The sequence below is a fragment of the Synchiropus splendidus genome, chromosome 5, assembly GCF_027744825.2.
Source record: "Synchiropus splendidus isolate RoL2022-P1 chromosome 5, RoL_Sspl_1.0, whole genome shotgun sequence".
Taxonomy (NCBI): Eukaryota; Metazoa; Chordata; class Actinopteri; order Syngnathiformes; family Callionymidae; genus Synchiropus; species Synchiropus splendidus.
In genome coordinates, this window is record NC_071338.1 from 24,301,128 (window position 1) to 24,315,706 (window position 14,579).

Genomic DNA, 14,579 nt, shown 5'->3' on the forward strand with positions numbered 1-14,579 from the left:
CTAACCTCAGTTCTTATCTAGCAAACCTATGTCTATTTTAGTGTTTTGATTGTGTGCAATGTTTCATGTCTTTCAAAACCTTTCTAGATCCAGGTGGAACTCCTGAACACCACCAGATTTTACTCATCTGTTTCTTATCAAAGTTTGCTTTCAAGTTTCATGCAAACACTTTCAAAGAGGCCGAGTGAGAAACCAGACCTCCTTAGTTACAGTCAAAAAAACAAAGGTGAATTTCACAATTTGGCGTCTGAACTTCATCAAATCATGTTTGTGTTAATGTATTCATTTGAATCATACACACAGTAATTCAAGTAGTATATGCATATACATACTCACAGAAGACTATGAATCATGAAATAAAAGCACCTGCTAGAATATAGATGTGAACCAACGAATATAACACCTAGTAACAAACACAATGTGTGATTTGAACTGAATCCTAGGCCGATTTGAGAGACTTGTTTAACCAGCCCGCTCTTGCATATCTCTACTGCATATCCCTGGGCATGTTTCTTCTACTTCTCTGAAGCAGAATCAAAAACACTACCTACCTTCTCTTGATATTGCCGTCGAGATGAGTCCAGCGACTGGATCAGAGCGGTGGCATGACCCACGAACATGGCGTAGCAGGTGGCGCCCACAATCATGCTGAGGATGGTCAGCCACACGTCCGTCATGCCCACCGGGGGATACATGCCGTAGCCGATACACAGCATGTGGCTCATCGCCTTAAAAAGCGCGTAGGAGTACTGCTGCCCCCATGTGTCATTCTGGATGGAAGAAGGAGAGAGGGTGAATTAGGGTGAGGCTTCTGGGTTACTTTTGCATCAGAAAGGGTGCTGACGGGACCTTAAAGGTCAATGGCAGCTGTCTAATTCAATACGCGGATGCAAAAGAGAGTTGCGTTTCAATTTGCAAACACTTGCAGCAGCCTAGGCAGAAGCCTGAAAGGGAGCCCTGAGAACGGGCGGACGGAGCGTAAGACACTGGAGGCTTGCATGACAGAAAGTAGGTCAGCTACTTAGAAAAAAAAATATATGATTTCTCTGTGAGTTTTCTCATTTGTAGATAAATTGCCCCCTTTTCCTTTAGATCCTGGTGGTAGTTCATAGCAAATCAATATCAACTCCCTCCTGAGGGCGACGTTGCTAAATTGCTTTCAAACCCATTTCCACAGCAAAAACGAAAGCCGGAGAGACAGTTTTTTTTTTTTTTTTTAATAAGTGAAAAGGTGAGGAGCAGTGACCAAGCAAGGTGATGGCACAGCTACTGTAAGGAGAAAAAAGAGGGTGTCTTTTAATGATTCTAATCAGAAGCAAGCCGAGCGTGACAGAGTCTAATAATGCTCACAACAGCTTTGTCTACCTGCAGTTGTTTTGGAGAACGCCAGCAGCTTCCCATCAGTGTCTGCCCTTGGGGTTTGAATTAATTCAGAAAGATATATTTGTTATTCTGTCACTTTGGGAATCGTTCTTCTACGTAATGCAATTAATTAGACGGCGTTTACAGAGTGAAACAAAGCAAACACCATTTGGATCGCGAAGCGTGGCTGCGTGGATCGCGCCTTCCAAATCATCGCCGTCCTCACTCGGATCCCCACAGAAGATGCAGTGACGGGTGATCTGAAGAAGTCCAGCGGCAATTCTGATTAAGCCGTGACGGGAAGTGAGCCATAAAGAGAGTGGCGGGAAAACAACAAGGAAGTTCAATAAACATTCGCGGTTAAAGCTCATATTGTGGCTGCCTCTTTTCAGTGACTTCATGATCAACACCTTTCTGTTATCCTGAAGAGATAAGAATTCGCAATGAATCTTTTACTGAAGCAGTAACAGCACGTCATCTGAGAAAGTTGCTGAGTTATGTGATGACCTTGGTTCATCCTGTGAAGGTCATACACTACATGGTGAGTGTTGTGCGTTTCCAGACTGAAGAAATAACTAGTTCAGTTCAGCCTTTCCAGGTGTGTTTCATACTGAACATGTATGACTGAGACATTTACAACGGATCAGAGTTTGTGTGTTGAAGGGCAACTGTAGCCGCAGCCACAAGTCTTGTCGGATAATTCAGAGTTGCCTTTAAATGACGCTTGTTGTGCCACTTTAGTAGGCTGAATTACTCTCTGTGTTTGCAATTCTATCCATGTTTCTAACAGTTTGTGGCACCGTATTTGCACTATTTGTTCAGTCTGGGGGCTATTTGAGGCCCTTTACTAGATTTCAGCCTCTGTCAAAACAATTCTTGACAGTAAGAATAACAATGAAGCTTTATTTATATGGCACTTTAAAGGCAAAGCCAGCAAAGAGCTTGCTCGACCACTTCAGTGAGCGAGAACTAAGGGAATGTTTGGAGGATATTATATATAAAAGTGAGTTTTTAGCAGAGACTTAAAGGTAGCTTCTGGACTTTTTTGTCCCTGGGTGAGGCAGAAGTCAGCCATCCACATTGCATGTTGAGAAAGGTTGATCCCCTTTGAGAAAAGCCTTAACAACTGCCATCATTTGAATCAAGATCGTGAGTCAGTAGTAGGAACAGTACCAGCCATACTGAGCGACGCTAATCTGTGATGAGATCAGAACCATATGGAGGGGCCACCCCAGACCTCCAAACCCATGTATTTTTTCCTCACATCGTTGGGCAGTGGAAATGCCACGTGTGGGGATACATTTGATTCAACAGATAAGTCAACCTTCAATGCGGAAGGCTGACTTCAACCTGGAAGGAAAAATCTTCTTGACAACCTCAGAGCTTTTTGATCAGATCCAAACAGTCAAACGAAAATGTCACAATGTTGGGGGGATGTGGCCCGGCCCCTAACTGACGGTACTGACAGAAAGTCACTGTCAGTAGAATGTTAAAAAGTTTAAAAAGCAACTGACACGTACTGTAGTTATGTGTAGAATAAAAACAGCGCCTTCCCATGGCTCGGGAGCATAGGACACAAAAGGCCACTTTCCCACTGTCAATATATTGCACCATGGGAGTGAGGATGGGTTGAGACAGAGGAGATCAAATGTGTCACACTCTAAGTCTGGGGCCAAATCTGCAAGATCGTAGGCTGAAAATCTGAGTCAGTGCAGATAGAGATGCATGTTGACTGGGTGACCTATGATGTTCCTACTGTTAAAAACAGAAATATTGATGCAAAAGTTGAGCAATTTGATGGAAAGTGTGATTTGAGCTAGATGCCCCTTTGTTTGAAAAATATGCTTGATTTGAATTGAATGTATCTGGTTCAAATGATATCAAATAGCACCTCATCATATCTGAATGTTTGGGCACCTCTGGCCAAGGTCATGAACCCAAGTGTTTCAATAGTCGATCTGTCCTATAAATAAAAACCTCTCTGTAAATGTAAACATATTTGACATTTAGCTTCATGAGCTACTGATGGATTTAGTTGGGATTCAGCACTACCTATGATGCAGCCCCATGAGTCAGTGACGATCACCCCTCCATCTTCTTGTGAGTCATCATTCTTCAATTCTCTGCTACAGAGGTGAAAAAACTCCATCTCCATCCATGCAATCTGCACTGTACTTTAATTATGAGCCAGAGTTTGCATTGCGTTGGCTGACAGCTCGACATTACGCTAATCCCACCACGCCGTGTGTGCTGAACTGGTGCAAGCACAAATCTTTCATGTCCGATGACAGGAATCGCAGCTCCTCATCCTCAAAGATCATGCAGAACTGTTGAAATCCATGTCCTTCTACTTCCAGGCCAGGTTCGGCTCTATGGGAAGAATGGCTTTTGTCAACGTCCCAGCACAGACAGTTAAGGAAAAGTCTAAAATTAGCTAAACTGTGATGCATCTCCAGAGACAGTGCTTTGTAACATCTGTCGTTCCTTATGATTAAATATGAGGCATACGAGACAACTGAGAACGCAGCGCGTCAGTGAGGCAGTGAGGCATGATGAACCAAATACATCATACCTTAAGCGATGTAACTACTCATGTGACATCTGTTCTGGCACGGAGAGATGAACACACAGCTGACTTATAGCCGCTTTGTCTCCAACTTGAATTTTTGACTCATCAAATACTTTTTCATTTGTCATGTTTGTCAACAACAAACTCATGTTTATGATACGTATAATGAAAACCAACAGCGTGACAGTGATTTTTAACTCATCCCTGGCACGGTTACTCCATGCTTTTTACTATTTTGACTCAAAAATATGACGCCAGGTTGAGTATGAATGTACTTGTACTTAACAAAGGGAAGATATGCATTTAAAGAAGACGTCTCTTCACATAAATTGATAGTATTCTGATGTCATGACAAGCAGCCAATGGAAATGACCAAACTACACCAAACAAAGCACGGCCGCAATCTATTTCTGTGACGGAAGCAACAAAAAAATGTACACAAAATATAAAGCACAAGACACTATCAGACTATTATCAGGCGACTACCCAAGTTAAGCTAACTGGAAAATGGTAACCGTTTCTGTTCTTTTGCTAGATTTTATTTGTAAAGAAAAACATATCAGGATGCCTTCCTCATGCAGACATTTGTTCACTGCAACAACCTGACATACAGTAACAGAAACTGTCAGGAACATTCTCTAGAATAACCTCAGAGGCACAGAAAAAGGCTGAAAAAGATCCTAAAAGCATAACAGTGTAAGCATTATTTGTAAGCATTAATCACAAATTCAATAGAACAAACCACTGAATGAATTAGGATTAATGTCTGATTCCAAAATGTCACCTCAAAACCAAAACAAAAACACTCCAGTCAGTTCGGCCAGCATGACAGCGGGTGAAGCTCACGGTGAAGACACTTTTGAATCCCGACAAGGGACTAATTCAGACGGGCTGTAAGAAGTACCTGAGCTATTATTACGTTTCTTGAAAAGCAAATTAAACAGAGCCAGAAACTGACTCTTGTTCAGACCACAGACAGGTGGACATCAACACTAAATGTGCATAATAAACTGGTAACCTTTAACTCTTACTGGCGTTCTACCCCAGCTAAATACAGGAGACACTCATCGCTGTTGGCCGGTCCATGGAAGGGCAAAGGTCAACCACGATGCAACTGTGCAGCCCAAACCTACACTTACTGGAAGTCACGTGGATGGTTCTGTGGCAAGCATCGCTAGCGCTACTTTACAGGTACAGTTATGAAGCTTAATCATTTATGTCATCTCTGCAGCTTGCTCATTTGATTTCCATATCACAGGGTTATTAACACAAGTTATACAGGCATGAAGCTCATAAGAAGGAAAAAGCTTAGACAAGACAGATGTTTTGATAGCTCTTGACTGAGGACACAACCGGGATAATGTGCTTTGTACATAGCTTTCGATATGACCAACTGACTACCTTTATACTACCTTTGTACTGAACGCTTGTTTGGTTTCTGTTTGAATAGGCGTGGAAATACAATATAATCATCATTACACGCTGAGCTCTCGAGTTTTGATCTCCGCTCACAGAGTGAGATTTGATGGTTCGAATACTAATGGGAATTTACTGAGGGAAGGAAAGTGTGTGTGTAACACCCAGGAAAATATATGAATGAAATAACCTTGACCCTTGTTGGGCTGTAAATGATTCAGTGTTCAATTTCCGGAGAGTAATAATAATAATAGTGATAATAATACATAACGTAATGATTTTTTAAAAAATGAAAGTGAAAATATACAATTAAATTATGATGCTTGGCAGGATAAAAGTGTTGCCAATAACGTTCTTTTTCACAGAGCTTTTGAAAGACCACCGTCGTGAGCTCCTCCACGCGCACACTTTGACCTCTTGACCTTGGGAACATGTGTATTGAAAACTCATCAGTGAGGTAACCACTCTGGCCAGCTACATTCATTCAGGGTTAAATACATGTTGATTCATGAGGTTGTTAAGCTGAGGAGAAGAGCATTCGCCGATGTCAGTTCAATCCCTGAGGGCCTTAAGTGCCCCCTATCCTCGCAACACCTGACAATAAATCACCGGCCCCCGTCTCTTCTGTAAGGGTTTACATGAAGCCATCGGTGGAGTGATTTATTCACATGTCAGGTGTACTACACAGAGTTTCCATGAATAAATAAAGAGGACTTGAGTCATGCTTTAAAGGACGGCTGCAAGGCACATTTAACCTTATATAAAATGATAAAAGGACTCCGATCTTACTCACAATTGGAACACATAACTCAAACAGCAAGTCGACAAGTGACATGAAGAAAACTCTTTATGCCACCCACAGGAAAAATGTTAATGGAACAGAATAAGTGTTTTATTTTGCCTTTCTTTCAGAGACCCAAAAAGAAAAAGGCACCATTTATGAAGAGAAAAAGAATAAAAACTGTAATTTGAAATCCCAGACATCACTGGAGGCCGGGGATGGGGATCCTCAGGATTGCTTATCAATGTGACACACTAATTCCTAATTTTCATCCACCAATATCAGGAGAGCATGCCATGAAAATAACCTGATATGAGATAATCGACGGACATCTGCTCCTGTATTGACGGTCCTCTGCTGCGTCCCCAAATAGTATTTGTGAAACCCTCAGCCATATCAATGAAAAACCATTTCAGGAGAGAACATTTTGAGGTTATAATATGAATTAATCGATTCCTATAATGGATCCAAAGTTATGGTGAAGTTGCAAACAGCAGACTGAAAGTACACTTTAGCCCGAACTAAAACTGGCAGAGCAGTCCGTCAGCTTACAAACACAGGAGTCTACAAGAGACGTGAAACATTGAATTGCTCAATTGTTTCATGTTTCATCATAAAACAGTCGGGCTCTGAAGACTGGCTATAGCGTGTCAAACACATGTAATAGAATGAAAAGGTATTTCTCGTGAGTGGCCCACATCGCCCAACCCTACTTTGGTCAGAGAGCTTGAGAGAGCGGTGCCTCTACAACCTCAGAGGAGCAATACTGAGCAGCTCCGTCATAGTTAGCAGGACATGCTAAAGATGTTAACAACTACAGGCATCAAAGCAAGTTCTTGATCAAATTTTATATGTGATGTTTTGGATTGTTGGATGTGTTGAGTACATTTCTGAGATCATCCATGATACTTTCAAGAGACATAGGACCACTTTGGCTGTAAAACGCTGTAGGAAACCTTGCTACCAATGGAAATAACAATATCAGCACGTTTGTCCGAAGGCTTATTGGTTGGCCGGTACTGATCCAAACTCAGTACCCATCGCTGCCACAGGCTGATCAATCGTTCCCACTTTCATTTATCAAACCAAATATCCATTGTCTTTCACAGCTGAAGTGAAGAGAACCAGACTTCCCACTGCCTACAAACCTCCTCCAGGAGGACCACCATGGTTATATGAGAGGTTAAGTCTCTCTAGTCTGCCCTGGGGCCTCCTCTAGTCAGGCATCTTGGGATACCCTCTTCCAGGAAACACCTAGACAAGAAGACAGATCCAACTCAAATGGCCTCTCTTGGAAGAGTCTCTACTGGATGACGGAGCCTCTGTCACTGAGTAGACACTAGTGATGGATAGATGGACACTGTCTGCTGTGAAATGTTTGGTTGTCACATCATTTTTAAACCAGAAGCACCACCTAGTGGCCTCTGAAAGTTAGGACACTGTTTCATGGACCCTGCAATAATGTTTCATGATACCTCAACTACCCATCACTAGCAGACACCCAACTGAACTATTTCCTGCCACTTTTATCTTGTTCTTTCGGTCACCAGCCAAAGTTCATGACTTGCAGGTGAGACCAGGAATGAAGATCAAACCAAGAATTGATGCCGACTCAGCTCCTTCATCACCAAGAGACACCAATTTGTGTCTTTATTGACAGCTTCATAACAGCCTGTGATTATCTCATGAAAATAATCCTCAGTTCTGTAAACTGTAAAAGAGATGATGCAAATTGAATAAGGTGTGCAAACGTGTCAGATAGATGTATTTGATTTGAGGCTTAAAGTGACGGATCTGACAGTCGTTCCCGGGACGCTACAGGGTTTTAGTACAGTAATTACTGGAGCTGATGGATGAGATAAGACACAGCATAATCTGATCCAAACATGCTGGCGGACTGTGCGTTGCAGGAAACACTTACCACCATCTTATTTTTGGACACCCAGCAGTCGGCGGGGAAGTCCTGCAGCATGGGCACCAGGAACTGTAGGCAGCCGTCCCAGTGACACAGCAGCAGCATCATGCCGATTAAGTTGACTATTCTCACCATGGCGCTGGCAAGGTCGTAGGTCATGTGGAAAATCTGCGTAGCAGGAGAGAGGGAGCGGAAAAAAAAGCAGGGTTAGGGTCAGCGGTTGCTGCAATCCAGGATATACTGCATGTTGATCAGAGGAAGGTCAATTCTAGGCAGTCCGACAGCCTCAACGTCTTTCTTTGATCACGCTTGTTGCCGCACGAATTATAGAGTCTTGTGCGTCGCAGCTTTTCACACAGCAGCCGCAGGAGCGGGTGGCTGCAGATGGTGCCGCTCCGACGTGGGTCCACTGGGGGCCGGGAGCAGTCTGGGACCAAAGATTTGCTTCTCCCGCTGCTCAAACACTCTCTTATCATCGGCCACTCGGCTGAGAACAATAATGAAACAAGCGTATAGGTGGCTGCCGCAGCGCTCACAAGCATTGGTTTGTTAATCCTAATGATAAATACGCTCATAAGACGCTCCGGGTCTTGTGTTGATTTTAATGGCCTCAACCATTCAGAACCTCTTAATCCCACTGAAGACCACTGCTGGCCGTGCCACCCCTTATTAAAATCCACTCAGTGCCTTTTAACAGCTTCCACCCGGGAGACGATATTCAATCTTTAGTTGTTAAGAGGACGGAGATGGAGCGAGTGGCGACGACAAATAAAACGCTGCCAGGCCGGGCCAGGGCTTTCATGCTAAAAATCCATCTTGGCAATGTCAACACTACATCTATCCGTTTGTGTGTGTGTGTGTGTGCATGAGTGTGTGTGTGTGTTTGTTTATCCTACTGTATGTGGCGACCAATTCTTGACAACACGTTATCCTTGTGAGGACCGTATAACTTTGTGAGTACTCATCTATTTGGCATGACCCCATGAGGTTGAGCCTCAATTTGAGGGTGAAAATGTCAAAATAACCGGGTTATTGTAACTAGGTTTAAGTTTGGTTCAGAGTCCTGGTTAAAGGTTAGCCATTTGTTTTGCAATGGTTGGGCTTAGGGTGAGAGGCAGGGGAAAGCATTATGTCAACGAGTGGCCCCCACAAAGATAGAGGTGCAAGTGTGTGCATGGTTTGGTTGAGTTAAGATTCATCCCATGGGGCAGGATCAGAAAGCATTCAAGGTTTAGGAGGACCGAATAGTCCAGATTTCAACTCAACACAATGGCAACTGCTCTGTCGGTGTAGTTGCCCTTTACCTTTAGACAGACTTTTGCTTCTGTTGTTTGTGTTTCACTAGAGTTGTAGTCTGGACTACCAAACTTGAGACAAATTCAAGACCAAGACCAGAGCATACAGAGACCGAGTCCAAGACCAAAACTTGGAGGGCCTGAGACCAGGTCGGGACCAAGTCCAATAACAGGGGCAAGGCCAGGGCCTGCTCTCTGTTTGAGCACTTTGCACTTGGAATATATTTAACAACTAAACTAAATCATCCAGATAAAATACATGCAGGGCAATAAAATCAAAATGACAGATTGGCGGAAAATGAGGGACGTAGTGGAGGCACGCACTGTCCCAGTGCCTTTTTATTTTGAAGCTCAACAGGACAGCAGTTGCTCTGACAAAATACAAAATAAACTGAGACGAACATATCTGTTCATTTCTGAGTTCATTTTGTAAACGGACAAGCACACACCTCCGATTCTGTAAGCTGTTTTGTTCCACCATGTTGTTCCTAACCAGTCAACCCTCAACAATGCCAAGCTCGGTGAGAAGGCAACTACTCTACCAGAAGCACAAACCTCCCAGCACCAGGCCATGGATTGTCTTGGTCCACACAAACACGTTTCTCTCTCAAAAGAAGGGGTGACCTTTCAAAGAGTGCGTGAAGCAGGATCTTGCCAAGCACCCTGGCTGCAGTCAGCTGGTTACAAATGTGTTCATTAAAGAAAGCAAACTTTTATTTCCTCTCATGTGAACCCACAGACACGTGTTTGTGTGTTTACGTGAGGATCTCCTGGGTGTCGCGAGTGCGTGCGAAGAACAGGGTGTGCTGAGACCAGCGTTTGTCCGGGACAGAGCGAGTGCTGATGCACCGTCAAATCACATCAAATTGGCTCCATCATTCTACGAGCGAGGCAGCCAGAGGTGTGTGCATGAAAATGTGAGCCAGATTTTCTCAGAGTGGATGGAGAAATTCCCACTGACTCTCACAGAAGCTGAACCTGGACATGCCAGTGTCACTTTAACCCAGAAGTGTCACATCAAACTTGGAACTGAATGATGCAGTTTTACAGCAGGGGAAATGACAAGTTATAAATCACAAATTCGAACAGACAATATTTTTAAAATACCAACCATTGATAAACGAGTGTTTTGACAGGCCTTGATGTTGGTTCTGTTCTGCTTCTACTTCGTAAGATCTGTCTTTACCAAGTTAAAAATCCTTTCTACAAAAACATACATTTACAAAAAACCTTTCTTAAGGTCAATAAGAAAGTCAAAGATGATAGTACTCTCCTAAAAAAATATCAAGTAGAAACGTTTGAATAAAGGTTTGGGTTCAGACTGCTCAAAAAAACAACAGGCTATCACTTTATTTTTGGAGACAGGTTTCGAAAGGTAGCAGAAAGTTATTTGTATTTATGAGAAATACATCATCATCATGGCAGAGAAAGCACTTTGGGTTGCAACAAAAAAAAAAACAAAAAAAACATTGGCACCTCCAAACCATAGAAGAGGACGTGATGGAGTAGCAAACACACAAGAAAATATTAAACATATTATCATCCTGTAACATGTGATGGGAAATAACCTGATAATGTAATATAGAAATTCAAATAATGCTGATCTTCAACACTATCGTGACTCTTAACTCAATTAAAATGACAGTATGTCAAGAACAAAATACCGGATGACGCAAAAATAAGTCGCTGATACAAGTGCCCGCACACAACGCCTATCTTCTGTGTCATCAAGAATAATACTACAGCTCAGATCTGGTCAACAAGCAACTCTCACTGTGCTCCCCAAATGTTTCTCCACCTCCAGACACAGACGGTTGTTTGTGTGATCAAAAATGCAGCGTAATGTGATGTCAAATGTCCTGCAGGAGTCGCGCTGGCAATCCATGACATTAAAGTGTTGAATTCATTCCGAGAATATTAATAAATCATGCGCCGGCTTCTCCATCTCCAGCTCTGAGACTGATCTATTTTTCATTTGTCAAATCGTCCTTCTAGAAAGGAAAGTGCTGCTTTTAAATCAGTAAAAACCTGCAAAGTCATATGTGACTCCATGATGTTTTGCTCCAAACAAATGTCGGGGGTTTATCATCACAGATAAAAATGGTAGGCGGGATAAGTGGAAAGAACGTATTGTCCCTGAAACTATCTTTACCTCTAACGTAAACAACATTTTTCACATCTTAATCCTCAGTGACATAACTGTTGTGCCCAAATAAGACACTTTACCTCCACTCTCCTGTGGATCCTGCATTCTCTCCTTGAAGAACCTGGGCCGGAAGCTTAGTGTGGCACATAGACTTTGATTTCAGGGTTACAGAAGACCTGTGAGAGCATCTGAATACCTCCAGGATTGTCAGCAAGAGATGTGACTGATGCTACCACCCTAGATTGTACCTCAATTCCTGGTTTTAAAATTAAAAATTAATAGGTGGTTCCAGCTTCTCTAGTGATCAATGAAGGCACCGTAATCTGGACAACCTATGTGCCAGACATAGAGACCTTCAACATTATAGAACACCAGAGAGTCGCTGGTGCACGAACAGCTAAAGACATTTGACATTTGACTTTGACTCATGTAGCCAACATATCCAAATAAGTACAGTGGTACCTCAGTTTTTGAATGTCCCAGACTTTGAACAAATCGTAGTTCGAACAAAAATTTCAAGATTTTTTTGCTTCTGATTTCGAATGAAAATCCAGAACTTGATCGACCCCGAAAAAAGGCGGAAAAAAACATAACATGCGCAGACCGATCTGTTGACCCACGACGCGCTTTGTTATTGTGTATAACGCAGCCTCTGTATGCAGACGTGTAGCATTAGCTACATTTACTGACTTCTTCATATTGAGGTGTAAAACCTTTCCTGTCTCCACACTGGACCGTGGTAGAGTGTCACAGGGGAGGTGCTCGCTCTCCACACCTCTGAGGCTGGAGCGCGCACTCCAGGGTTTGGTGTCCTGTTGTCGGCTGGAGCTCAGACAGGGATGAGGCGAGTCTGGGACAGAGCGTGACTTGGTTTATGACTTTGTCACAGCCAAACTGCACAGAAGCGCACATTCAGAGCTGGACACGCACCGGGCACCTCTTCACTTCTGGAGAGACGTCACTCACTCGGCAACCCCTCCCACATGCAGCGGCCACACACATAGAGGAACAGCGCACCTGCAGCACACACTCTACATTCACTCCTGCAAAAGCCTATTTTAAGGCTTGGAACGCATTATTTCTTTTTCCATTCATTGTAATGGGAAAAAACGATTCAGATTTCAAACAAATCACCTCTCGAACGGGCATCTGGAACGGATTGTGGTCGAGAACCGAGGTTCCAGTGTACTTGCAACACCGAGGGGAATTGCTTTGCCTCAAAAATGAACTAACATTGGACTTGGAACATTGGAATGTTGAAACCCAGAAGTTGAAGTATGTGAGGTACGGTATGTAGTAGGACACGACAATGAACGACGCAGGATCTCACTCGATAGTCGACTGAGTGAGAGCCAGGAGGCGGGACAAGCTCTACAGGGTCACGGTGAGTGTTTAGCAGCTAATGTTTGCTGTCCTCTACCTTTGATAGCCTAGTAGCTTTAGCATCTGTTTTAGCAGTCTGGTTTTGCTGTGACGTCTTGCATGCGTTGTTTGATTTGTAGTCCACATGTTTCATAAAATTTCATCAACTCCCTTTTTTTTTTCTGGTCTTTGGTCAGGACCAACCAGAAGGGGCCGAGACTTAGACTCTGTATTGCAGTTCAGGAGCCAAAAATTGGCACCTTTCAGACCTGAGGAGGCATCGGAACATCGTGCCATCCCTGATACGGTGGCATTTTATTTGTCAACCTGTTCCGTGACATATGCAGTGCAGCTTGTTGTCAGTTCATTTCATTGGTTATCCCATTTATACATGGCTAAAGGATAAAAAGATTTTTAAGACGCAGCAATGCTCCGATGAGGTCAGACTACCCCTGACCGCTGCAAGCCACAAGGGCTGCACCTGAGCTGCCTGTCGCGCCAAACAGCTTTTGCATCTCAGTAAGAAATCTGACAGAAACTGCCCACAGACATTCTCCCACAGCTCCAACGTCGCCAAGGTTTCAGTCCAGACACACACCGTCCTTCTGCTTTGTGTACGATGCCCTTGAACGCATCATTGTGCTGGATAATCTCGCACAGGCTTACGTCGTCTGAAGCAGCAAGACTTCCTTCCCGCTATCTTGAGTGACTCATTAGCATACACCAGTAACCCCCGCTGTATTTCTCCCCCAGTCGCCATGCCCTGGAAGGACCTCTGGCACGTAGCGGCTGTGAGGAGAATAAAGCCAGGGAGAACTGTCACAGGGAACGCCATGCTAATCTCCGATTTGTAACCCAAACTGCACTGTCACAGGAGCGAGGTGATTCCCACTATCTCCCCACTCAGCTCCTTTCAGAAACGTCTGGAATGAAGAGACAGAAAAGTTTCCTGTATTGTTCCCAAAGATTGGGCTTCTTGAAAGGATCATTATTCCGCCACAAAGGAAGCGACTCTGCTTCCTCTCTCCTCGGGTTCCTCTTGTAAATGAGAAAATTGCCACGTGAAACATGTCTTTGCAACACTCACTCACAGAAGGGACACGCAGCATTTCTCAGGATGATGGATTGCCGGCTGCTGTCTCTTAATTGATAGGAACACCGAGCGAGCGTGGCAGCGTTAGCGTCCACGTAAACAAGAGAGCGCTGATCGATGAGCGCATGAAGGGGCGACACAACGGTGTCTCACGAGGGCTTGTGGGTATTTGCTCTCTCATTAGGGATCTCCAAAGTAAATACCCAGCGACGCGACCTACAGTAGCACAGTTTCATAAATGGCTAACGTGGGAAAAGCCACTTAAATCGCATTAAATCCTGGGCAGGCAGGCAAAATGGAGGGACCAGAATAGAACCAGTGAAAGGAGGAGCGGCTGTAATCATCTCTAAAATAATGACAGTGACCTCAGAAACGTTTTAGGTGAATCAGCCATGAATCAGTCTCAGGATTTGGTGGGAAGCCAAAAGTAGGACAAGTGGAATGAAGAGAAAGGGAAATTGGTTAATCCCACAGGGCAGGAGTGGATCCTGATTCATATGAGGGTCAAAATGAGCAGCACGACAACTTGTTGGTTATTGGGCTGAGATGGAGCATTTTCAGTGGGTAATGCTACACTCCATTTCATGGCCTGGAATTTGTCTACCTTGACTACCCGTTTCCATGCCGGTCGGTGCTCTGT

At 43.7% G+C, this 14,579-nt stretch overlaps 1 protein-coding gene across 2 annotated transcripts in view; it reads right to left on the reverse strand.

Moving 5' to 3' along the window:
- Positions 1 to 14,579, reverse strand: part of LOC128758741 (potassium/sodium hyperpolarization-activated cyclic nucleotide-gated channel 4-like) — a 108,420-nt gene that overhangs the window by 47,957 nt on the left and 45,884 nt on the right. For both annotated transcript variants that reach the window (XR_008414544.1, XM_053865025.1), the window contains exons 3-4: positions 8,050 to 8,211; positions 552 to 770 (exon numbers count right to left, since the gene is read on the reverse strand). Coding sequence is in view for 1 of the 2 variants with exons in the window: in XM_053865025.1 (XP_053721000.1) it covers positions 552 to 770; positions 8,050 to 8,211 (381 nt within the window). In the remaining variant the exon portion in view is untranslated. The remainder of the gene's footprint in view (positions 1 to 551; positions 771 to 8,049; positions 8,212 to 14,579) is intronic.